At 40.6% G+C, this 26,850-nt stretch overlaps 1 protein-coding gene across 1 annotated transcript in view; it reads right to left on the bottom strand.

Annotated features, from left to right (window-relative positions):
* Window positions 1-450: 450 nt before the first annotated feature.
* The window catches only part of TRIT1 (tRNA isopentenyltransferase 1), a 46,528-nt gene continuing 20,128 nt past the window's right edge, over window positions 451-26,850 (bottom strand). The window contains exons 2-11 of the mRNA XM_055402174.2: window positions 15,499-15,641; window positions 12,751-12,847; window positions 11,882-12,021; window positions 9,136-9,278; window positions 8,443-8,554; window positions 7,953-8,065; window positions 7,626-7,703; window positions 4,994-5,103; window positions 4,556-4,673; window positions 451-2,349 (exon numbers count right to left, since the gene is read on the bottom strand). Coding sequence (XP_055258149.2) covers window positions 2,180-2,349; window positions 4,556-4,673; window positions 4,994-5,103; window positions 7,626-7,703; window positions 7,953-8,065; window positions 8,443-8,554; window positions 9,136-9,278; window positions 11,882-12,021; window positions 12,751-12,847; window positions 15,499-15,641 — 1,224 coding nt within the window. The 3' untranslated portion in view covers window positions 451-2,179. The remainder of the gene's footprint in view (window positions 2,350-4,555; window positions 4,674-4,993; window positions 5,104-7,625; window positions 7,704-7,952; window positions 8,066-8,442; window positions 8,555-9,135; window positions 9,279-11,881; window positions 12,022-12,750; window positions 12,848-15,498; window positions 15,642-26,850) is intronic.

A 26,850-nucleotide genomic window follows, 5' to 3' on the forward strand; every position in this document is an offset into this window, starting at 1 on the left:
CCATGAGATTTTCCAGGCAAAAGTACTGGATTGGGGTGCCATTGCTACAGCCCTTACCATAGCTGTAATTCTGTAGCTATTTGACCAATGTGGGCTTTTTTAATCACTGAGCTCCCAGAGTCTAGCACAGCACCTGGCTCAGAGTAAGTTCTAAAATATGTGCTGGTTGAATGAAAAAGCTGCCCACAGCATGAGAATTCCTCAGAAGCTAGTTTTGGCCTAACCATGGCATCTGAATGAAGTCCAGCAAACATGAGTGAACCCTGCTTAAGGCCTGGGGTCAACTGAGTGACCTTCAGGAAGGTGGTAAAGAAAAGAAACAGGAGACCTGCCTGAGGAGGCAGGAGACAGCCATGCACACTCAGGTATTGCCAACAAGTAAGGGAGCAAATGAAGACGGTGTGCACTACTTGTCATCTTTTGGGTAAGGGGAAGAAACAAGAATACACATTTGCATTTGTTCTTATTTACTTAAAAAAAAACTCATGAGATATACATTAAAAATGAATAAGTGATTATCTATAAGAGGAGAAGGGGATGGAGGTAGAAGCAAGATTTCTCAAGGAATATCTCTTTTCATATTTTGATTTTTGAACTATATAAAAAAATCTAAAAAATAAGCTTCTGCATAAGCTCACAATACATTCACTAAGAACTGCTTTTTAAGGTTTGGTAGAAATGCTCCTTCTTCCATGATCCCTTCTTATTTCTTCCCTCCAAGTGAAATTCTACACAGTCTTTATGGTTTTTGATATTCTCTTACCTAAATTTATTGTTTCTGTATAGATAACAATATTTCAAGCTCTATGAAAGCAAGAATCACATTTCATTTTGTCTCTATCCCTCTAGCCTACACAGGGCCTCTCATATAGTGTGTGTGTGTGCGTGCTAAGTCGCTCTGTCATGTCTCTTTGCGACCCCATGGACTGTAGCCCGACAGGCTCCTCTGTCCATGGGGATTCTCCAGCCAAGAATACTGAAGTGGGTTGCCCTGACCTCCTCCAGGGGATCTTCCCAACTCAGAGACCGAATCCAGGTCTCCTGAATTGCAGGTGGATTCTAGATTCTAAACAAATACTGCTTAAGTGGATAGTCACTGCTTAATAGGTACAGAGTTTGTTTGGGATGATGAAAAAGTTCTGGTTGCACAACATAAATGCTGCTGAACTGTGAACTTAAAAATGCTTAGTTTTATGTTACATTCATATATGGCTGGTAGCTCAGTTCACTCCAGTAAGAGAGCTTCAACTGGAAATAACAAATCTCCAACTAAAAAAAAAGTCCTCCTGAGACTTCCCTAGCGGTCCGGTGGTTAAAACTCAATACTTTCACTGCAGCGGGCATGGGACTGATGGTTTGGGGAATTAGGATCTCGCATGCCAAACAAACAAACAAACAAACAAAAAGACCCTTTCCAGATGTTTTCCAGGAATACAATTAAGTGCTTAATAAACATCTGTTAAATAAACAGACATATTAAGAACGCTGACTTTGAGAAAAAGCTCTCATGTTGAAAACAAAGCACACTATATATGTTAGACATCACATATACATCTTTTCAAGCACTAGAGAGGCTCCTAAAAACTTTTTCTTTATTTAACTTTTAATAAAAATAGATTCCTAACTCAATAGGAATATACCAGTGATTATCACACAGGAGGAGCTCAACAAATGTCAAAGACTTCAGACTTTAAGTCCCAACCACCTCAGTCTGATTCTCTGCTTCTTCATGGAACTCCTGAAACTGGTTTGGTTCACTTGGTTATCTTACTGGGGCTGATCCTTTCCTGCCATTCACTCCCATCCAGAACTCCGGAATTGTGGCTCACAATAACTCAGTCAGCTATAAAAGTGTCTGGAAATTAGGTATTTCCAGCCAGAGTCAAGGACATATAACTTTTTTTAAAAGGATACAGTGAATCCCAGTAGTTATCACCAAGAAGATCAAATGTAAAAAAGTGCAATCTGTGCCTCTTTTAAAAATAGAACCTCTAAGATTAAAAGAAAAAAAAAATATTCCTTTCCTTAACTCATCATTACCAGACCAGACACATCAGCCATACAAGGAGCTAACAAGACCTACTGTTTCCACAGCAGAGAACATGAGACTTTAAAACCACAGCACTGAATGAAAGAACTGGACTCTTGCCACCTTTGCAAAGGTCACTGGACAAGTCCCTTAAATGCTGGCTTTCAGCTCTTTATCATTCTGCCCAAGAGATCCCTTTTCTTTAAGCTCTTTGTCATGGTCTGGGGAAACACTCTGACTTTCTATGGTGGTGACGGCATCTGAATCCAACCTTCTTCTTTTCTTCAGTTGGTGCAAGTGGGATTTGGATTTCATATGTGCTAAGACAAAACAAACAAAAAAATTAGGATTTTCTACAATTAATTAATTCTGGTAGCATACAAAATTAACGAAACAATTCTTGTCTCTAACAATAACAGGATCAACACATGTATTGGTATAGCTGCTTAGCATTTTTAAAAGAAGAATAAGTCATATGCCCAGCTAGCTAGCAAACTAGAATGAGCTATATACCACGAACCACGTCTATCTGCTGGGTGCTTTCTATCACTAACCTGCACAACAATCTTGAGGGACAGTATTATTCAGCTCATTTTATACAGGAGACTGAAGTTCATGGAGGTCTTATATCTTGTCCAAGGTCACACAGCAGGTAAGCTCTTTGGCTTAGCTATAGCTCAAAAAGAGATTCAATTTTCCAGAACAGGGCTCTAGATTCTATTTTTCCATTTGGGGCTGCCTGTACAAATACATTTCAAAAGTTACATATCCAAATTTTTGTCTGTATTGTAGGCCTATAGTACCCTGAGCTGTCTTCTCACTTCTTACCAGCTCACTCAGGCTGACCCTCCTGGTGTGACAACCCTCTGCCTGCGTCAGATAAGCCATTTGAATGGCTAACCCAGACACTCACATTCTCCAGCACACAATACACAGAGAGATCACAGCGAGTATTCTTCTCTGATGGTCCCTTTCAAGAGGTCACAGAAGCAGTAAAAAGCTACTCTCGGCTGATATCTATTTCTGACCTCTCACCCCAAAGGCAGTTCTCAGCTTGTAACTGAAAGAAGTTCCTTTTTACTAGCGTGCTCTTTTTCAAGGAAATCTTATTTGGAAATACCTAAAAGGACAGACAACGAGATTAAACTCTCTTTTACACTTACTCAAAATATCATTTTTAGGGATTTAGAAGCAAAGTAGGAAAGGAAGAGGTTAGAAGTCAAGGAAAAATTTACTTGAGGGAAAAAGTCAGCTTTTGTCTCCAGCTAGAGCCTAAGGCAAAAAATGACCTCTGGACTGACTCCCCATGGCAGCAGGAGATGGGAGCAAGGACTTGACAGATGGCACTATAGAAGGCTCACACAAGCTCCACTCACAAAGGCTCACAAATGTTGCTTCTCTATGGCAATCCCTGAAGGACATTCGACAAATCGAACTACTAAGTTTCCTTTAGAAAAAACAATCAGGCACTCTCTTTCTCTTCCCCTTTCATCATTATGAACCAACGATAATCGAGGCTTCTTCTCTGCCTGGGCAATCACAGCCATCCCCAGACTCTGACAATGCAGTTCATTTTGCCAGCATTAACAGTTAACAGAACTCATAGTTCTATTGGTTGGTATGGGGAGAAAAATCTACTTCTGTGAGAATCCCTACCATGCAAAGCAGTCCTCTGAACGGGAGGATTCCAGTCACTGGGTAAAATACAAGTCCTACTTGTGCAAAAAAGGAGTGAGCTTTAAACAAGTTTCTGAATACCATGTAAATCCAAGGCTTGGCAGCTAAGGCCCTTTTGGGCTTTGCTGGATGACTGTAGAAATCTGACAGAGAAGTGCAATGTGGCTCACTCTGTGGCAAAGACAGACCTAGATTCTGAAACAAGGAACTAGAACCTTGGGGCAGGCCAATCCTGGGTTGTTTGGAAGCACCTTATGATGAAGAGTACCCTTTCACCACTGTCTTTCAGAGTATGACAGTCTTGCTTCCACACAGTTCCCCTTAACACTTTTCGTCACAGTTTATGGACCAACAACACTTCAACACATTACCATAAAAATTACTGGAGATACCACTTTTGAAGAATGTACTCAGGAGTAACTGCACTTCCTGTCCCGTCCCAGATGTTTCTGTCCCTTTGGTCTTTCTGGTGAGTTGCCTGGCTTCCCTTAAAATCCTACCTTCACCCTCACTGAGGTCTAAATATGAGAGGCCATGAAACTCCTCTAAGGCAGGATTACAAAAGTCATAGGAGCTCTGGAAAGTTAACTGCCAACCTCTCAGTATAAAATATCTACTCGAGCCAAAAATAGACAGCATAACGATCTTCCTTTGAAATTCAGAATACAGAGACAACTCTCCCGTTTGAGAAGGCCTCCATAAAATCTGAACATAGGCTATTAGAAGACTCTGGCCATCTTTTTACAAACAAGCAGACTCCAGCATTCAAGCTACCAAAGCCCTTAAATTTCATGAAGTCAGTGTGACCCGCCCTTACAGATTTCTCTGTGTTCTACCCCAGACTCTTACCTGCCCATTCACGGTCCCCAATAATGATTCGATCACAGAGCTCACACATGTGATAACTTCTCTTGTTCTCAGTTTCATTGCTTGGCATCTTTACTGGAGTGGCTGCAGGTTTGTGGCCCTGAAAGAACAAGGCAGGGATGGGGAAGAAGCATTTGTTCAAAGAGATCTGGATATCATTCTCTGATATTAAGAGGAGTGAGATTTTCCCAAGATTCCTTTTTTTCACCCCAGAGAGCAGGTGGGCTGTGAACAGATTTTAAAAACAACCTTTCTGAATGTGAAAGCAGAAACGCAGCCTCCAGGGATGTAAAAGCAGCCAGCCCTTCTGCTCTATTCCATGGAAAAGAATGCTTCATTCCCCAGCATAGCAACAAAGGTGTCAGCTACACAAAGCTCTCTGAAAATCAGACAATAGACGAGACCAGCATTAATAATTACCTGGATGAAACTTCGCACAATTTCAAGCGCAGGTTCAAGAACAGACTCCTCCCACTTCGAGACATCAGATACTTCTAAGCCATATACTGGGGGGACACTGGTACCAGGTCCTAATGATGACAAAGAAAAGTTGTGCGAGGTCAGCTTCCAAGACCCAATCTATTCTGCTCCCAGGACTCCAAAATCCTCAAGGGAAAGACATGGGGCCAAAGGAATGAACACTCTGACCATGCCACTCCTTTTAATCAGTAACACAAACCAAACAACTACACACAGTCCAAGAAAGACCCAGAAGGTTGATGGGTCTGGAGCCAACACGTCTAGCTGTATAATCTAGAGTCTCAGGTGTAGGATCTTCCAGATCACTCAGGAAAACAACAAACAGTAACAGCCCCAGTAACCACTGTATGGGCTACAATATAAAAGGCAGCATGTTATAGGGGGAAATTAGCAGCTTGAAGAGAACACCTGTTCTAAGGTCCATATCATCTGATATGACACTCTGTGGCAAGAGAGTTCACAGTTTTCTTTAGAAATAGACACTAATCTCAGGTTTGTGTATCTCCCTTCAGTAGTCTGGCACTCACAAAACTCATTAATACCATACTGATAATCACGGGCTGGCAACAGCAGGGTATCAGCCAGGGAGCTGCTGAATCTGAAAATTAGAAAAAAGCCTTGGAACTAAAGTAGTTGCGCCCTGTTTCTAAGAAACAGATCTAGAGAAGCATTCAAGAAATACCCTATGGTGAATTACTTCTGAATGGAGGTAAGACTAGAGGTAGCCAAACGTACAGCTACAGGCATTTCATCCAACTGAGCCAACCATGTTTAGTCTCCACTGCTGGCTTCCTCAATCTGCAGACACACTAAACTGTCTTCCACATCTAGGTTAAGTCAGTTGCCTAAAGGCGAAGAGCATCACCCATGGACAAAAACATCAAAGTCCTCGGAATGCCAACGGCTGGCAGGTGCTGGCCTTTTGACTGTGCCAACCACAAATAAGATTCTTCATAAACTGGACTGGGCTGCACCTGCCACCACACGGAAAGGTGAGACTGGGAGGGTGCAGGCAGCATCCACAGCACACCTGGCCTTGGCTAAGCTCTGCACCTGTTTCCAGGCCACTCTATATTTTCCTTTCCCTTCTAAGTCCTTTGTTGGGCTTCTGTGCCCTGTCTCAGCACCTTTCAACAAGTTCTCGGCTCCCAGCTGCTATTTCTGGCTCAGGTCCAAGGCCAAGCTGGGGTGGGGAAGTCCCTCTGGCTCTGTGCCAGAACCATATCCCAGCAGACCAGCCCCTGGCCAATCACACGCGGTTCCTGATTTACAGGGCAGCTGTGCCTTTCACTCCAGCACCAATGCTGTGTGGGCACACACACGAATGAGGAACGAGCATACGATGCACTGTGCCATCGACCCGGAGTGACTCAGAGATGGGGGGTTACTGCGGCTTTACCACAGGAAGAAGTTCCAAATCATTACCCCAAAAAAACCCCATCTTTTGTTACAGACGAATTGTTAGGCCTGGTGAGAAAAGAGGCTGTGTTAGAAACCTGTAGCAGTGAACTTCAGTTTCGGCTGACAAAAAGACTTGTATCTAGAAGGATGTGCAGACAAAGCAAGGTAAGTAGAACTGCATGGAGAACGCTGGCAGAGAATGAGAACTGAGACAGCGATCTGTCAAACAACACGGACCAAGGCATTTCTGTTCAGAGGCACTGGGGAGGAGGGGGAGGCCTCGGTTGTACTTATCTGTAACTAACTGAAAGCAGAAATTCAATGGCAAGGGTGAACAGGAGTTGATTCAAAAGCATATTTAAAAAGTGCTCAAAAGATAAAAACAGGGTTTCATTTATGCTTAACCTCCTTTAAATTAATCTTTCAGCTCATGACCACACCATTCCTGACCCAAGGCCCAGTACTAATGCTGTTCAGATAAAGGTACAGTTGAAGGATACAAGTGCAGCAGGTATACAGCAGAGTGTGGACTTTGGAGTCAGGCTGCATCCAGTACTCTACTGCTTATTAGCAAGGGGATTTTGAGCAAGTTATTTAACTTCTCTAAGCTTCTATTTACTTATCCTCAGAAAGAAAAGAAATATGCCCACCTTGAAGTCCCAGTAATAAATGTGTTGCACCCAATGAATTTCCTTCCCTTTTCCTTAAAAGCACTATTCAATTGAAGTTAAGAGGTGCAGCAGCCTAAAACACCATGTATCTGAACACAAAAGTGATGCTAGGAGAACTGGTAAAGGCTTTGTCTTTTTATACTACTTATCTGGCCCCAAAACCATTTTAATTAGGAAAGCCTTCTTATAGACATCTAATTGTTCTTAAGCTATAAAGTTTGAAGCTAAGATCAACCCCAAACACCAACTCTGCTAAGAAAATATCGCTACTTTGCTCTTACTAGCTTGCAGACGGTACTCAGGTGTTCAAGGTATAAGGTAGATTCTTCCTCAGGAAGAACTGTTTACTGAGGTATCAAAAGAAAACACCCCTGGATAATCACTTTGCAACACCCCCCAGGTCAGATCCAGAAACTAAAGTTTACTTTCTGGGTGAGCTGAGAATGCTGACGTTCTACTGAAAGCAGACCCAGAACATAAGGAAAAACAAGGAGACTCACTGCTCAAAAAACGGTTTTTAACCCATCGGTTTTGCTTCCGGGCATATCTCTTAGTCACTTGTTTCAGAGCCTCAATACCTGAAAGACAAAGCAGATGTAAGAACCTCTAAGCACTTCTCACTCAGCTGCAAGGAAGGTCCAGCCAGCCTGGCATCAGAGAAAACCAGCCACATCAGCACACTGGTGGATACTTAGTACGTGAAAATCTCCATTCTGAGCTGAAGGCCATTTGGGACTCTTTCAGCCTCAGTTCTCTCTCAGACCATACCAGCTGGACACTCTAGCACCCAAGGATATCCAAGGCTAGGTTAGATGGAGAATTCACACCTTTCTTTAGGAGCTGGTTTCTAATCTCTGGTGTGCATTTTCCTTCGGTGATCAGGTACTCGTGAAATTCCTTGAAGCCAATTGATTGGAAGATACCATGTTGATAGTCCTGGCTGAGAAGAAGAGAGCATCAGTGGATAAGCCATTGCATCTGAGAGTTAGAGGGCCCTGGAGATGATCGAGCTGAACCATTTCATCTCACAAATGGAGAAACTGAGATCCTGAGCAGTACCCACCTCTCTCAAATCCTTCCTCTACACCCCCCAATCAGCTCCCAGGTTATTTCAGTTGAAAATTAACTCTTGGGAATGTCTGTGAGATTAGAAAACTGCAACTGTAACAAGTACACCAACACTCCTTCCCACAAGCCGAGCCAATGCCAAGGACAAAGGCTAATAACCAAGTAGATCCAAAGCCAGAATTGTGTTTATGGTCCTTTGACCATAAGCAAGGAATGAAGAGTACGTGAAAGTAGCAGCCAGATCCTCACCTGTTTTCTGCAACTTTCTTCTCATTATAGCGTTTGTGAAAATCTCTTAGTTCATCCAAGAGCCCAGCAGCAAGCATGTTATCCACCCTCTTATCCAAGCGCTCATCTAGAACTTGAATCAAATTAACTCATCAGCCAGCAAGCCTGCCGAAGGTGCGTACTATACATGATGAATGCATAAGCTGCCACAAAGAAGAGAATTTGTTCAAATGGAAGAAAAAGTTCAGAGTCCAAAGATATAATTATATTCAGTCACAAACTCCTCAATTCAATAAAAATTGCAAGAATGAGGCACATCATCTTATTATATAAGGAGAAAGCACTAGCCAATTCAGAGAGTCAGACCTCCTTCCACAGGAGCCTTCTCTTTCTCCTTTGGATCTTCTCTGGATAGTAGCCCCTTTCCCATCCCATCTTATCTCATCCTTGGTATCTTATACTAATGCCAGGAATACCTTTACCTGCTTTCCAGACCGGTACCCAGGGAAATGACACTGTGCCTTTGGTAATGATAATAAAATTAATAGCAAACTCTTGCTTAGCGCTTATTATGAGCCATTCATATGCCACTGAGAACATGGTTTTTCAGAACAACGTTTTATTGAGGTATAGTTGACTTACTTCATTTATATACAGCAATGTATTACTATAGCTTTATCTCAGATGGACTCTGGGATACTAAAGGACTTTTACCTGTCTGTTCCGCATGAAGCCAGAGGATGCATGGGTTAGGGAACTTGAGAGGGCCTCCAAGGGGACCGCCGCCTTCCTCCGCACGTTGACGATGAAGAAATTCACTATGAGAGATTCCTGTTTCCTCAAACACTTGCAGGCTCCTAAGTCATTTGAAAGAGTAGAGTAGGCACATCCATAAAAACCATTAGGAAATATTAATTCTCAAGTAAAACAGGAGAGAGGCTATTTATTATAGAATGCCTCATTGTCATTTTCACCGTTTAAGCCCCTGAACACATGAAAGTCTGGTGTTATACAACAATCCTATAGCTACTCAGAAAAGAGTTATAAAGAAAACTTAAAAGAGATAAAACTACCCTTTCTAAACATACATAAAATTCTCTGAAATCTTTAGGTTCAGAAACAACAGGTTTCTTCTACACAAACAGAATAGGACATATTCACTTTCAAGTAAGCAATAAAAGCTTGCTGGGACACCTTGTTATAAGCCAACAAGTCTAGTCTCGCTGGAATGCCTTTCCCACAGTACAAAAGTATGCTGTATATCCAGCTTATCAACTTTCTTTTTAAATATGTCTAAAATCAATGAAGAATGCTTCAGACTAATTCAGTACTCTACTACACACACAAAGATCACTGAAGAAAGAATTCACATACTTAAGCCACCGTCCACTCTGTTAGTATCTACTATGTTATGCAGCACTAGGTAACTGAACTCTCAAATCTATACTCTACCACTCTGAGTGATTGCAACTTATCAGCTTGAAAGTGATCTATCCCTTCCTGATCCAATTCTACTTCCTGAAACCCTAACACAAGAGTAGAAACCCCTCGTCTTTCCCCATCACTGGTCTCTCAGAAGAGGACTTACAAGGGGAAAAAAGTAGTAATAGATATCTTACTTATCTGGAGGTTAGAATATACAGCCTCAAACAAAAAGAAAGATGAAAAAGGTCCTTGGATCTTCTTTTAGAGACTCTAGAACTCCTGCTCCTAACCTATTGTTCTTACTAAAATATATTCTCAACTCATTATTATTTTAGAAGCAGCAAAACAAAGAAAAATGATAAGAATTGATTAATAAAAGGAACAGATAATCATACCATAAAACAATATAAAAATGAATGTTCATCTAGTATCCTTGAGTTTTCAAAAAAAAATTTGGAAGATTTCTATTAAAATGTTTACAATAAAATGTTTGAATACTGGAAAATATATACTTCATTAATCTAGAATATGTATTATTAACAGGGTGATACTGACCTTAAGGGGCAAAAAACACTTAGATATTATAATCATGTGCAGCCTTCCAAAGAGTAACCATAACCCAAATCTTATTCTTTAGTATTAAAATTTCAAGGAGGGGAGGGAGGCAGTTACAACAAGAGAAAAAATTTTCTAAAAAAGCTTCAAGGGCAGAGTGGACAGTAGAGAAGGCTTAAGAAACACTGATCTAGAACACTATATTTGAATAAAATATTTCATAACCCCTATCAATACCAAATGTTGCTATAATATTTAAAGTGTATAAACATCCATATAGTAGATCCTCATTTGAGCCTCTACTCTGCCAGATATGGTGTCACCTCCAGCACTGCATAGAAGTACACCTAAGTAGTGATCATACTGCAACATACAAAAATATCAAATCACTATGATGTGCACTAGGAATCAACACAGTGTTTCAGATCAATTATACTTCAAAACAAAAGAAATCAGATGTGTGGTTACCAGAGGCTGGGGTGGGAGAAGGGGGAACTGAATGAAGTTAGTCAAAAGACACAAGCTTCCAGTTACAGACAAACAAGTACCAGGTATGTAATGTACAACATGATAAATAAAACTAACACTGTTGTAAGCTATAAATGAAAGTTAAGAGGGTGGCCTAAGAGTTCTCATAACGAGAAAACTATTTTTCTCTTTTATTTTCTATCTATATAAGTACACTAAACTTCCCGTGGTAATAACGTAATGATGTATGTAAAAATAATCATTATGCTGCACACTGTAAACTTGTACAGTGCTATATGTCTATTATATGTCAAGAAAACTGGAAGGAAAAAAAGTAGGTATAATAACTGATAAAATGAAGATGTGGTCAGAAGTGAACAGAATATGGAGCCAATGAAGATGCTTATTTATGGAGGAAAAAATAAACCATCTAATACTAGGGAGGGAGGGAGAAAAACACACCTAACACATGAGGATTCAATTTCAAAATAACCTAAGAAAACATGGTTAATGAACTAAGATCATCTCTCTCTTCCCTTCAAGAAAGCCTCCATGTGTTAAGGTGAGCCGATCAATATAAGACAACTTATAAAACTCACCTCCAAAAAAAATAAATAAATAAAGTTATGGAAAAAAATAAAATTAAAACCTGCCTCCCAATGGGCAGTGTGCTGGGGCAGAACTCAGTCACTGCTGCATGCCAGAAAAAAATTTATATGAAAACTGTTATACAAGCAAAGATCAGATAGAAAATGAAGCAAGAGTACACAGGCCTTAGGGAACAACTGCACTGTATTACCAATTTTAAATGTAACAACAAAGTAGGGTGTAACTATTAATTGAAGGAATTGGACTAAGGCAATAATTCAGGGCCTCCAAACCTGCTGTGCTAGAACACATCCATCTCCACTAGATGCTATTACCAAACCTGTCTCGCCACCCAGGCACCCTGAAGAACTGACTGCCCTCTACCTCTAAAGGGGCTTCGGGTCAGTGGCCCCAGCTTTCTTACCTGGCCACTTTGCGCTTGTCATGTGGGTGCAGCTTGGCAGCCATTTCCGGGTCAACCTGGCTTAGGCGTTTGTGGAGAACATGGCCATCCTCCTTTCCAAGCTCGACTTTTCGGTCAGTCACTTTCTCAGTGCCCATCTCCTGGGGCGATCAAATGAAGGTTTAGAGGTAAAGTTAATTAAACAATTCAACAAACACTGATACACTGTATGTGCCAGGCACTTTGGTTAAGTGTTAGGAACACAACTGAGATCAATCAGAAGGTCTTGCCATATAGTGAGAGATCATAAACAGAAAATTCCAACACACCACGGTAGTACTATGAGGCCATAGCAAATAAAGAGGAAAGAAGATCTACTGTCTAGGGAAGTACTCAGGTACACTGCTTCCTTGTCAGAAGTATGAGCTACCCTGACTAATACATCTATATTAACACATCCAGGAGTCCAGCTTCTCAATAAGTGTGACCCAAGAATGGACCAGAATTTCCAGCACATTATACTGAATAGTTTGCAAAGTCCCACCCTATACAATAGCACCTCTGTAAAAACGGTTGATGTCAGGTATCTCCCTGACATACAGATTGTTACAGCCGGGAAATGTTGAATCAGACTAACGTACTGTTAACTTACATGGCGATGTTAATGAATCCACAGAGAAGCGTTTTTCCCACATACAGCCCCTGCCCTTAGGCCAGCCTAGAGGAGGACACTTCACATATGGAAATGGCACTTGCTTCAGAATATTAGGTAGGAAAATTAGTACAGTTGCTGAGTATAATAGGCAAGAGTCAACTTTCCTTCCACTAAAATCAGCTGGCAAGAAAGAAGAATCCATTTCCTCATTGAACAACAAGTGAAGTAAACATACCTTAGCATTGACGAGAACTTTCCAGAGCAGAGATTCGATGTAATAATTGGTTCCTCCCACGACAATAGGAATTTTGTCTCGGGCAAATATATCTTCAATGTGAACGTTAAGAAAGACATCAAAATATTTAACATCAATAAGAAAATGCTGACTCACTTGGAAGTAGGGGATTAGTAAGAAACCACATTCATTTGTCATATTTTTGATACTAGTCTTCACTGTTTCTCATGAGTTCTCAGAATCATTTCCTATCTGTTCTGGAGGGACTTGCATAAACCAGAGACAGATGCACGATGGTAATTCCTTCTAGTTCTAGAACTTTCTAAGCCTTGTTGCTCAAATTCAAAGCTTGCTTAGTATTCCAAATCAGCTTAATAAGCACAAGCCTAAAGAACTCTCACAGAACCAAGTGTCAGTTGTGCAGGAAGCCATGAAAATGACATCCATTATGTGACTTTGCCTTCTAAGGCAAATTATGAGCTGGTTTCTCTAAGCTGTGGTCTTAGACTCAGTCAGTCTTCACCATTCTGGGGTACTAGTATATATTTCACACTTGAAACTCTACCAGGTGACCTGGGAAGCACAGGATGTAAAGACAAATAGATTTCAATTACCAGCTCCAACACCGGCAACTCATTCAAGCTGCCTAAGCTTCAGCTTTCTCACCTATAAATTCTCACAAGTTCTTATGAGCATTACATGTGACAATGCAAATAAAACCCCTAAGACAATGCCTGAAATATTTTTTTCTACTGAGTAAGCACTCAATTTACTTTAGTCATTATTGTTCTCATACCCCTGCTACTTGGAATTCTTCTCTTTAGAATCTCAGTTAAACAGATAATATCTACTTTAAGAGGAACTGTGCTTCTGAGGGTAACTGATAAAGAGACTTTCAACCCAGATCAAGACTCATTTATACACTTCTTCCCCTTGCCGGCCACTCTGTGGGCACAGAGATAGATGACCTCTTTTCTATCAGAAACCCTCTATAAGAGGTTGGGGTAGGGTGGGGAGAAAGATGTTACCAGTCAAGGATTATAAGGCATATGTCCATTTTTAAAAAAGAGAAACAAATTGTATGCCCCTCCTTTAATTATGTATAAGATTCTTCCTCCATAATGCATGGAATTACAACTTCATCATTTTCACTGCTGAAATAGTACTTAAATGAACAAGGCACATTTTATATATTCTTCTCTAAGTAGGAACTTGGGTATTTATATGTTTCTGTTGTTAAGAGCAATAATGCTGTTAAAATAAGATCTATCACTTATCTCCTGGTATACTTGTGGCAAGGTTTCTTAAGGATAGAAACCTAGGAACTGAAATAGTTGAAATACACTCTTACCAATGGCTAGTGGCTAGTGTAAGTCACTCAGTCATGTCCGACTCTTTGTGACCCATGTACTTACTATAGCCCTTCAGGTTCCTCTGTTCATGGAATTCTCTAGGCAAGAGTACTGAAGTGGGTTGCCATTTCCTTCTCCAGGGGATCTTCCCAACCCAGGGATCGATCCTGGGTCTCCTGCATTGCAAGTAGATTCTTCACTGTCTGAGCCACCATGGAAGCCAGTATTCTTATCAATACAAATTCTTGTATTGGTAATATAAGAATATATCCAAATCTAGCCATTTTCCTTTAAAAAAAAAAAAGACTATTATGGGCATATAGTGACAGCTGCTCAATGTGAATATACTTAAGACCACTGAACTGTACACTTATAAATGGTAAATTTTATGTACATTTTAACACAATAAAAAAGAAAAAATTGAATTAAAAAATCCTTAAAAAAAGACTATATCTACAAAGTCCTTCCCCACTCTAATCTCATGTAACTACTCATTACATGTTATCTCATTTGTTTTAAAGTTTCATTAAAAAAAAAAAAAAGACATTTATTTAACTCTGAAATCCATCTGGAACTTATGTCACATATAATAAGGATCTGATTTCACTTAAGAAAAAAAATTAACTGCCCCAGGAAAAATTATTAACTACTGCATTATTTCTTCATTGTTTTGAAATGCCACCTTGATCATAAAATACATACATACAACTTCAAGATGTATCTGGCTTTTCTTATCTGTGCTATAAATTTGTCTAGTATATAATTTTCATGCTATGACATGAAAATTATTATGACTTTTCAATATGCTTTAATATACAGTAGTCCAGAAAGTAAAGGCAGTTTGGACATTAAAATATAAGGGCAGCCCTCTCATGTTACTCTTTTTTCCAAAATTTCTTTGGTGTTCCCCAAAATTATTTTTCCCTACTATAATCCTGTTCTATTTCTAAATTAATTTCTTTTTCCCATTTAAAGGATGGGAAATAAGCTCATGGGTAAAGCATTTATATGGGCAAAAGACTCAATTCTAAAACTAGGACACAGATTTTCTCGTTCCTAAGTCAGTGTTCTCTCCACTAAAACAGCACTTTCCAAATTTTAATATGACTAATGAATCACTTGGGACTCTAGTTAAATGCAGATTCTGATTCAGGAGGTCTAGAATGAGGCCCAAATTCAGCACTTCTATAAGCTTCTAAGTGATGCTGACCCTGCAGTCTAAGGACAAGATTCAGCAGCAAGGACACTGTATCTTTCAATCCAAAGAGTTCTGATGGGGATGCTACTGTTGTCTTGCGTATCTTTGTTCAGGAGGAACTGTCAGTACAAAGAAAGCTCTTTCTTGGCTTGGGTTGCCGTGCAGCCACCAAGCCTAGCTGCTGTCTCCCTGAAGGATATCAGAGCAGTTGCTTTGTTCCTGAAGTCCACCACTGTGTAATTCGTCACGAGAGGATCCACAAAGCTGATCATGTGGTGCTGGCACAGCCTCTGCTCTTGGGCAGAAACCTTATTGGTGATGATGTCGAGACCTTCATAAACCTAAGGGAAAGAAAATTAGCGTGAGAAAGTCAGGTACTCCATAAGATGCACACCTCATGGGCAGAAATGATGATCTATTGCTCGCTACAGCCAAACACTTGACTGACCCAAATCACCTGTGTTCTAACCAGAGCACAGTCAGATCCACATAATCCAAGACAAAAGATGCAGAAAAAATCAAAACACTGTTTTGTTTTTATCAAATAGTGGTTAATAACTCAGACTTAAAGATAAAAAGTATATGTAAATCGGTGCCCAAATAAGAACTAACTCTGCAAGATTAACTGGAGGTTCTTTGGCCTGAACTTCAAGCCTTTAAAAGTGGGCAGGTTGCTTTATTTACTCTACTTATCACCAGTCTCCAGAAAGGTAACATGTTGTGTTGCACATAGTTCTACTTCAAATGCTTAGATATTTTTTGGATTTAAATGGCTCTGAAAGATTTTCAGAATTTGTGTAAGATTGACTCCATTTGTGGAGAAGTGGTCTATCTACAAAGATATATATAAAACACACATATACACACTTTGAAGTCAAAATCCCTAACACTGAACTCTTAGCAGAAACACTATGCCAAATTACTGCTTCAGGGGATCAGCAAATACATTCTAAATACTCAGAGGCAATATCCTGTCTGTAGCTCTTGATCTGCCAATTCAACTAAGAAGTTCAAGTGTACTTTTTCTAAATGCAAGGTCTCAGATGGAGAACAGATCTGAAAATACTAGTTTGAAAATAGGGATGAATGCTTTAGATTAAATGTTCTCTCTGTAATCACTGATTCTACAGGGAGCATTGAATGAACAAATAATAAGTTCCACAGAGCCCACAAAGATGTTAAGAACGTTTTTTATCTCACATTTCCCTTTACTTAAATGGGTGTCAAGTAAGTACAACAATAAAGTATAATGGTTAGAGGAAGGGTCCTGGTGCCAGGCTGCCTCAAATCAATTCCTAACTCTGCCACTTACTAGTTATTTGTACTTGGAGTAGTCAGTTTACAAATCTCTGTGTGCCTTAATGCTTCAGTAATAAAATGAGGATAATAATATCTATCTTATATGGTTTTTGTGTAAATTAAATGAGTTAATACCTACTTAGTTTTTGCCTGCGCTTAGTTGCTCAGTCGTGTCTGACCCTTTGCAACCCTACGGCTGTACCCCGCCAGGCTCCTCTGTCCATGGGGATTCTCGAGGCAAAAATACTGGAGTGGGTTGCCATGCCCTTCTCCAGGGGATCCTCCCAACCCAGGGATCAAACTCAGGTCTCCCGCACTGCAGGTGGATTCTTTACCATTTGAGCCACCAGGGAAGCCCAAGAATCCTGGAGTGGGTAGCCTATCCCTTCTCCAAGGGAACTTTCCGACCCAGGAATCAAATCAGGGTCTCCTGCATTGCAGGTAGATTCTTTTCCCGCTGAAAATTCCATATAAGGGTCATTGTATTACTACCATCTATATACTACTGCGACAACAGAAGGAGAATGGACAATAACCTCAGTGTCACTATCACTCTGAAGCCCCTGTGCTCTTTGCTACTGAGGCTACTTAATGAAAAAGAATATAAACTATCTTCAAACAAAAAGAAAATGGTTAACCAGTAAAACAGCACAAAGAAAGCATATAAACAGAGCGATAGAGAAAGAAGTAGCTCTGCCTTTAACTCATTTATCTGTGCCTGACAACAGAACTACATTCTTACACCTGAACACTGATGCAATCTTAAATTGTAGGGAGCTCTTCTCTTTGTATCTTGAACAAGACTGCCTTCAAAAGTTATAAAGTGCAGTAGTATATACTGAGATCTGCTGTGCAAGATAAGAAAACTATAGGAGGGAAAAAGAATAAATAATTGTGTGTTCCTCTCCTTTTCCCACAGCCTTTAGTTGGCTCTGCTGTAGGTTAGATTTCAAATGACCCAACGTTAAAGAATTTACACAACCTGATTTTGCCAGTAGAGGACTTCTGACCCATAAGTAGATTCTCATTTTTAACACTGAGATTAACATTAAGGAAATGCACAGGTGCAAATGTATAATTACTAGCCCTCATCTCCAAAAGAGCCAAAATGTAAACACAGTCTCTACCAGCACATTCTATCAGATATGTAGATAAATTTGTAGATACATTTTCATCCTATATTCTGCTTTTAGGTATATTTTCTGGAGCCCCTTAAAACGGCCAACTTTAACAAACACATAAATATAAATCAATCCCAGAATTAAACTCACCTTATTTGCTGAGGGCAGTGGCCACCTATTGTACTATTTATGGTATATACACAAAAGCCAACAAATATCAGGAAGAATGGTTTTAAATAACCAGAGTTCTTGCTCCCAGAGTTAACAAACTAAAAACTGTAACTGAATCTTGGTTAGCAATGTAAATTGTCATCTTTGAGCAACTTGTTAGTAATCCTTTGTCTCCTGTACCAGCAGATTAAAAGAAACTGAGCATAAAGATATGGGTGATACAAACAAGGTATCTGAAAAAAGAATTATTGTTAACTTTTAGGTATAATATGCTTTTATAGTATAAAAATATAAAAATTTTATTATATTTTTTGCTGAATAATATGGTGTTTCTACACAGTGGTATGTAATATACCGAGGTATACAGTATATTGCTGCTACTGCTGCTAAGTCACTTCAGTCGTGTCCGACTCTGTGTGACCCCAGAGACGGAAGCCCACTAGGCTCCCCCGTCCCTGGGATTCTCCAGGCAAGAACACTGGAGTGGGTTGCCATTTCCTTCTCCAATACAGTATATTAAAGTACTGCAAATGAAAGCATATGTCTTTAAAAAAAAGAGAAATTGAAGCTGCATAAATAAAGGATTAGTGGTTGCCAGAGGCAGGGGTATGGGGTAGGCAAAATGGGTGAAGACAGTCAAAAAATACAAACTTCCAGTTATAAAATAAGTAAGTCATGAGGATGTAATGTACAGCATAGTTAATAATAACTACTACTGCATATTAACAACTTGCTAAGAGTAAATTCTGGCTTCCCTGGTGGCTCAGATGATAAAGAATCTGCCTGCCAATGCAGGAGATCCAGGCTAGATCCCTGGGTCAGAAAGACCCTCTGGAGAAGGAAATGGAAACCCACTCCAATATTCTTGCCTGGAGAATTCCATAGACAGAGAAGCCTGGAGGCTACAGTCCATGGGGTCACAAGAGTTGGACATGACTGAGCAACTCACACACACACACAACAAATTTTAAAGGTTCATCCCAAGAAAAAAAATCTAACTATGAATGGTGACAGATGTTAACTACATTTGTCATGGTGATCATTTCACAATATACACAAACATCAAATCATCACATTGTTTATCTGAAACTAATATATATGTTGTATGAGAATATATCAGTTCAGTCACTCAGTCGTGTCCGACTTTGCAGCGCCATGAACTGCAGCATGCCAGGCCTCCCTGTCCATCGCCAACTCCTGGAGTTTACTCAAACTCATGTCCATTGAGTCGGTGATGCCATCCAACTGTCTCATCCTCTTTTGTCCCCTTCTCCTCCTGCCTTCAATCTTTCCCAGCATCAAGGTCTTTTATGAGTCAGTTCTTCGCATCAGGTGGCCAAAGTACTGGAGTTTCAGCTTCAACATCAGTCCTTCCAATGAATATTCAGGACTGACTTCCTTTAGGATGGACTGGTTGGATCTCCTTGCATGAGAATATATATACCTCAATAAAAGAATATTAGAAGTGATTCAAGGTAATGTTTAAGGCTTCCCTGGTGACTCAGCAGTAAAGAATTTGCCTGCAATACAGGAGATGTAGGTTTGATCCCTGAGTTGGGAAGATCTCCTGGAGAAAGAAATGGTAACCCATTACAGTATTCCTGCCTGGGAAATCCCATGGACAGAGAAGCCTGGCGAGTTACAGTCCATAGGGTTGCAAGAGAGTCAGACACAACTCAGCACTGAACAACAGCAAAGTTATGTCTATAATGATGTTGCTTCACTCTTTTCCATTCTCATAGGACTTTTGGCAGTTACTGATAAGCTGTTAAAGTTGTGTTTACAAATGACTACGTAGCTTGTGATCACAGTAACTGTGTATTGCAAAATTTTACTCATGAATAAAATTGTTAACAAGCAAGAAGGCAAGGGTAGATGAAAAGCATAGGTAAAGTATATCTATATCTGCACTGTACAAGAGCAAGAATGATGCTGAGAACATATTTGTTAATAAGACACAAGAGACATGGATCATTGAATCAAATACATGGCTATGCTGCTGCTGCTAAGTCACTTCAGTCGTGTCCAACTCTGTGTGACCCCATAGACGGAAGCCCACCAGGCTCCCCCGTCCCTGGGATTCTCCAGGCAAGAACACTGGAGTGGGTTGCCATTTCCTTCTCCAATGTGTGAAAGTGAAAAGTGAAAGTGAAGTCGCTCAGTCTTGTCCGACCCTTAGCGACCCCACGGACTGCAGCCTACCAGGTTCCTCCGTCCATGGGATTTTCTAGGCAAGAGTACTGGAGTGGCTTGCCATTGCCTTCTCCATACATGGCTATGACCCAAGTAAAATTCACAAACATTATTTATATTAATAATACTGTTTTATGCTTTATTTTGTCTTTCATAGAGAAAAAGAAAGTTTATATATTATAAATCAAATATACTACTCCAGTACTCTTGCCTAGAAAATCCCACGGATGGAGCAGCCTGGTAGGCTGCAGTCCGTGCGGTCGCTAAGGGTCGGACATGACTGAGCGACTTCACTTTCACTTTTCACTTTCACACATTGGAGAAGGAAATGGCAACCCACTCCAGTGTTCTTGCCTGGAGAATCCCAGGGAAGGGGGAGCCTGGTGGGCTTCCATCTATGGGGTCACACAGAGTCGGACACGACTGAAGTGACTTAGCAGCAGCAGCAGCATACTACTTCAATTTTTAAATTAATTAATTAAAGTTTATGATGACTGGTGTCTGAGTTCCAATAATGGGGGAGAAAGAGATCATCATTGGAACAAGACTGGCCAAGTTTTCACAATTATTGAGCACAGGTGACAGATACATGGGAGTTCAACTACTACTTGCTCTACTTTTTTATATCAGGAAATTCCATAACAAAGATACTCTTTAAAAAAACCTGGATGTACTTTATTAGGATGCTTATTATTTAAAAAAAAAAAAAAGTTGGTGAAGATGTAAAGAAATTAGAATCCTGTACAATGCTGGTGGGACTATAAAATGATGCAGCTATGGAAAACAGTAAGGCAGTTCCTCAAAAAGTGAAAAGCAGAAATATCATAAAAAAGTGAAAGTGACTGTCGCTTAGTCGTGTCCTACTCTTTGCGACCCCATTGGTGGCAGTCCACCAGGCTCTTCTTTCAGGAATTCTCCAGGCAAGAATACTGGAGTAGGTAGCCATTCCCTTCTCCAGGGGATCTTCCTAACCCAGGGATCGAACCTGGGTCTCCTGCACTTTAAGTAGATTCTTTACTGTCTGAGCCACCAGGGAAATACCTGATTCAGCAATTTCACTTTTAGGTAGGTACTCAACAGAACTGAAAGCAGGGAGTTGAACAGATGTGTGTGTATATACACACACACACACACCCATGTTTACAGCAGCATTTTTTACAACAGTCAACAGGTGAAAGCAACCCAAGTGTCCATTACAGGATAAATGGATAAACAAGATGTGTCCTATATTTACAAGGGAAGATTATTCAGCCTTAAAAAGAAAGGAAACTCTCTGACACTTGTTATAACATGTGTGTGAAGTACTTCAGTCATATCTGACTCTTTATAACCTTTTAAACTGTAGCCCGCCAGGCTCCTCTGTCCATGGGATTCTCCAGGCAAGAATACTAAAGTGGGTTGCCATGCCCTCCTCCAGGGGATCTTCCCGACCCAGAGACCAAACTTGCATCTCTTATGTCTCCTGCTTTGGCAGGCAGGTTTTTTACCACTAGCACCAACATGGGTGAACCCCAAAGACATTATGTCAAGTGAAATAAGCCGGTACAAAAGGACAAATACTATATGATTCCATTTATTATATCATATTACTATATGACATATATCATCAAATTGTGAGACAGAAAGTAGAATGGTGGTTGCCAGAATGGTCCCTGTCATTCTGCCAGGGGCTGGGGCAGAGAGGAATGGGAAGTCAATGTATAATGAGTACAAAATTTTAATCTGGGAAGAGGAAAAAAGTCCTGGAGATGATGAATGATGATGACTGCAGAACAATCTGAATGTGCTAAGGGCCACTGAAATGGTAAAATGGTAACTTCTTTGTTGTGTATATTTTTCTAATAACTTTTAAAAGGCTTGATAGAATTTAGACACATTAGAAACTAATGAATATTAGCAATAAGATAAAATTTTCAAAGATTTGTTGAATTTTTTCAATTATTTTGAATATATAACCCAGAAGTAGAATTGCTGAATCATACAGCAATTTTCAAAATTATTGAGAGAGCTGGTAATGTTCTATTTCTTGAACTGAGTTGTGGTTACACAGCTATTTTCACTTGTTGATAATTTATTGAAATATGCAGTTATGAATTATGTGCTTTATGGTGGACATTATTTATCAATTAAAACCATACTGCTAGGCCAAAAAGTAAAACAGAGCAATATTTTATATATTTGCATTAAGGATAAACATGTAAACAAACCTGGAAACCAATCAGTTTTATAAATGTCACATTTGGTTCATATTATTGTAAATGCCACAACTGGGCTTATAATTTTATTACCTGCCCAGAAAGCATCATTCCACCAGAACAGGTTAGGTTTGCAGCTGATTGCCTGACATTCTGCCTATTTCCCAGCTTTACCTATAGTTTCAGTGAAACTCTGAAACTACCTACAGCACAGTCAGCTCCAGGTGCTGGAAGAGCTAAAGGGATCTGTGTTATCTTTTAAAGCCAGCACATCACTCTGTTCCATTTCCCATTCTCCCAGAGGACACCTGTGATCTGTCCTCACAGAAATGACTGGATATATTTTTTTTTTTAATTTTTAAATAAAAATAAAAGAAATGATGGGATAAAACACTTCTCCACACAAATCAGATTCTGACAATACTAAGGGAACTCTGGCCTCTTTTTGAGGTCTGATAACTGAAATACTCTAAGAAACTGCAGGTTTAACCTACTTATCCAATTATTAACAAAACTGGCTTATCTCAGTAGACATTCACTGAGAGTGTACTATGCGCCAGATAATTTGCAAGATGTTAGGTGTGCAAAGGGAGAAAGCAATGGCAACCCACTCCAGTACTCTCGCCTGGAGAATCCCATGGACGGAGGAGCCTCGTGGGCTGCAGTCCATGGGGTCGCTAAGAGTCGGACACGACTGCATGACTTCACTTTCACTTTTCCTTTCATGCACTGGAGAAGGAAATGGCAACCCACTCCAGCGTTCTTACCTGGAGAATCCCAGGGACGGGGGAGCCTGGCGGGCTGCCGTCTATGGGGTCGCACAGAGTCGGACACGACTGAGGCGACTTAGCAGCAGCAGCAGGTGTGCAAAGACTTAGAGAAGGTCCTTGTCCTTAGTCTCTCCTTGCTGTTCTCTGGTATTCTACATTCAAATGGGCATAACTTTCCTTTTCTCCTTTGCTTTTTGCTTCTCTTTCCACAGGGATTTGTAAGGCCTCCTCAGACAGCCATTTCATCTCGCTCTTTTGCATTTCTTTTTCTTGGGGATGGTCTTGATCCCTGTCTCCTGTACAATGTCTTGAACCTCCGACCACAGTTCATCAGGCACTCAGATCTAGTCCCTTAAATCTATTTCTCACTTCCACTGTATAATTGAAAGGGACCTGATTTAGGTCATACCTGAATGGTCTAGTGGTTTTCCCTACTTTCTTCAATTTCAGTCTGAAATTGGCAATAAGGAGTTCATGATCTGAGCCACAGTCAGCTCCAGGTCTTTGTTTTTGCTGACTCTATAGAGCTTCTCCATCTTTGGCTGCAAAGAATATAATCGATCTGATTTCAGTGTTGGCCATCTGGTGATGTCCATGTGTAGAGTCTTCTCTTGTGCTGTTGGAAGAGGGTGTTTGCTATGACCAGAGCATTCTATTGGCAAAAATCTATCAGCCTTTGCCCTGCTTCATTCTGTACTCCAAGGCCAGATGTGCCTGTTACTCCAGGTGTTTCTTGACTTCTTATTTTTGCATTCCAGTCCCCTATGATGAAAAGGACATCTTTTTTGGGTGTTACTTCTAGAAGATCTTGTGGGTCTTCATAGAACTTTTCAACTGGGGATGTCTGGCATCGTCTAAAAACACTTTTAGTTGTCACAAACTGGTGGTGGGGGTGCCATCTAGTGGGTAGAGGCCAGGGATGCTGCCAATCACCCTTCGATACATAAGATACCCCCTGCCTCCACAACGAAGAACTACCCAGCCCTCAAAATGTTAAGAGTCTCAAAGTTGAGAAACCGGATTCAGAGAAATTTCACCTTGGAGATACTCCTCCCCAAATCTGTACAGTCTAAGATCCCCCTCCTTTAAGCTCCAATCTTTTGGGACTGTCATGCTGTTGGGTGGCCCCAATAAGTGTGCTAATCAGAAGAGGCACTGGGCAGATCCTGGAGCTCTGTCCACGGGCTGCTTGGCTATGATGCACCAACACAGTTGTCTACAAGCAAAAGGAAACACTGCTCCCCATCAGTTCGGTTCCATCCTCCAAATTATCTTCCCCCTTTTGACTTCATTTACTTCCTAATCCAAATTATATCCTGAAATCCTTTCCTCACTTTCTCTGAAGGCACTTTCTTGCCTCTGGGGATTATACTTACCTTGAAAACCACAATCTTGGATTATGCGTCAATCTATAATAACTATCCATCCATCTTCTCTGCTGGTTGATCCCCACTGCTCCGTGGATATCTCACTCACTCAGATCACTAAGGAACCCTGACTGCCAAATATAACATCTTTTTCTACTAAGCTCTCAAAACACATAAAGGAAAATACAAAAATCTGATACACTCAAGCTCTCCTCTGGGACTTCAAATGGCACTATCTTTTCCAGGTTTTCTTCCTATTCACAGGACCTTCCACCGATCTATTAGCAATGTCTGTCATGGGAAAAGGGGGTTCCTCCAGTGGCTCAAGGGTAAAGAATCCACCTGCAATACAGGAAATGCAGGTGACTGGGGTTCGATCCCTGGGTTGGGAAGATCCCCTGGAGGAGGAAATGGCAACCCAGCAGTATTCTTGCCAGGAAAATCCCACAGAGGAGCCTGGCAGGCTATAGTCCACAGGGTCACAGAGAGTCAGACACAACTGAGCTACTAAGCATGTCCTGGGAACAATACTGACAAATGGCAGTGTTTACAGCATCTATCTGCCATTTCTATTTAAACTTTCTCTGGGTGACCCCCAAGTGTTTTTAACTCCCAAAATCCTACCTACAATCTAGTTCTCTCTCATGATGTACATTTAACTCCCTCGTAGACATTTCCATCATCAGTGAGAGCTATACAATACAGTATTGAAGTGGTTAACAGTAAGGACTCTAGAGTCTGATTGCCAGGATTTAAATCGTGGCTTCACAACTTACTAGCTATGTAACCCTGGGCAAGGTATTTAACCTCTCTGTGCCTCACACCCTTTATTTATAAAATAAGTGAAAGTCACTCAGTCGTGTCCAACTCTTTGCAACCCCATGGGCTATACAATCCATGGAATTCTCCAGGTCAGAATACTGGAGTGGGTAGTCGTTCCCTTCTCCAGGGGATCTCCCCAACCTTGGGATCGAACTGGGGCCTCCTGTATTGCAGGCAGATTCTTTACCATCTGAGCCACCAGAGTACCCCAAGAACACTGGAGTGGGTAGCCTATCTCTTCTCCAGCAGACCTTCCCGACCCAAGGATCGAACCAGAATCTCCTGCATTGCAGGCGAATTCTTTACTAGCTGAGCTATCAGGGAAGCCCCATTTATAAAGTAAGGATAACCTTAAATCTAACCTCAAAGGATTACTGTAAAAATTAAATAAATGATACAGTAAAGCACATGGAATAGGCCTGCCCTATAGGAAGCAGCAATACAAAGCTATCATCATCTTTATCACCACCCCAAGCAGGCGCCTGAAACCTGCTATGTTTCAGGTCCAAAACTGACCTCCTTAACTTTCCACCCACACCTGAGTGAACCACCTAATCAAAGTAAAAACTAAATGATCCTAGTATCTCTCTCTCCTACATTTCTAATCTCCCTCAACTTCTATCCATATGAGTTCCTAAAATTATCTCAAAGCTTACCACCAACACACTGCCCACTGCCATTATCAATTGAAGACTTCATGATTTCTCAACTGAACTGTTCCATCAGCTTCCTCATTGATGTTCCTTCCTTTAGGGTATAACCCCTCCAATTTAGTACACACTGAAGCCGGTGATTTTTCTAAAATGAACATCTGGTCTCATGAATCCCTAAACTCTTTAGCATCACCTCTGATGAAAGACTGCTTTGAGATCCCTCCCCAGTCCTCCCCATCTGTGCCTGTCCTCCATGCTCCCACATTACCTCTACCACAGAACTTCCTGTGCATGAGAAGTATTTCCATCTCCTCCACTAGACTACAAGTTCTGAGGGAAGACTATATTTTACCTCTAGTTCCAACATCTAGCACGGTGTCTATTATGTGGAATATATTCAATGGATACTCCAGGCTGGAGGTACAGAGTGCTAGATTTTACCCTAAGAGTTTCATTCTCTATGAAGTTACGTTGCCTCGTTTCACCAGTGAGGAAATAGAAATGTAGACACATCAGGCAATCTGCCCAAAGTCACCCAGCTCTTTAGCAGCAGAGACAAACTGAATCCACGTCTTCTTACTGCACAGTCAATGTTCTTTCCCTACTATATTGCTAATCTCGGCTCCACACAAATCAGCTTTGTGAACTCGCAAAGTCAGTTTTTATTCCTGGAACCTCAAGTTCCTCACATCTAGCAACGCTTCTAGTTCTAATAGCCCAAGTGTCAAGAAAAGTTTTGGCACAGGAGGGTGAAAGGAAAAGTTTTTTAAGATGCTGACACTCAATGGAAAGCAGATTTTCTTTTTTTAAACTAAAGTAATTTGAAATTGTATATTCAACTGAAGAGATGTTGAAGAGTAGACAGTCTTTGGCTAACTTTTCTTTCTTAATAAAATACAAATTTTAAAATAACCTACACTTTACTAGATTAGAAATAATGAATTAGCTGCAGGAACATC

This window comes from Moschus berezovskii, chromosome 4 (genome assembly GCF_049115385.1).
Source record: "Moschus berezovskii isolate FMDL1 chromosome 4, NW_MosBer_1.0, whole genome shotgun sequence".
In the NCBI taxonomy this organism is placed as follows: domain Eukaryota; kingdom Metazoa; phylum Chordata; class Mammalia; order Artiodactyla; family Moschidae; genus Moschus; species Moschus berezovskii.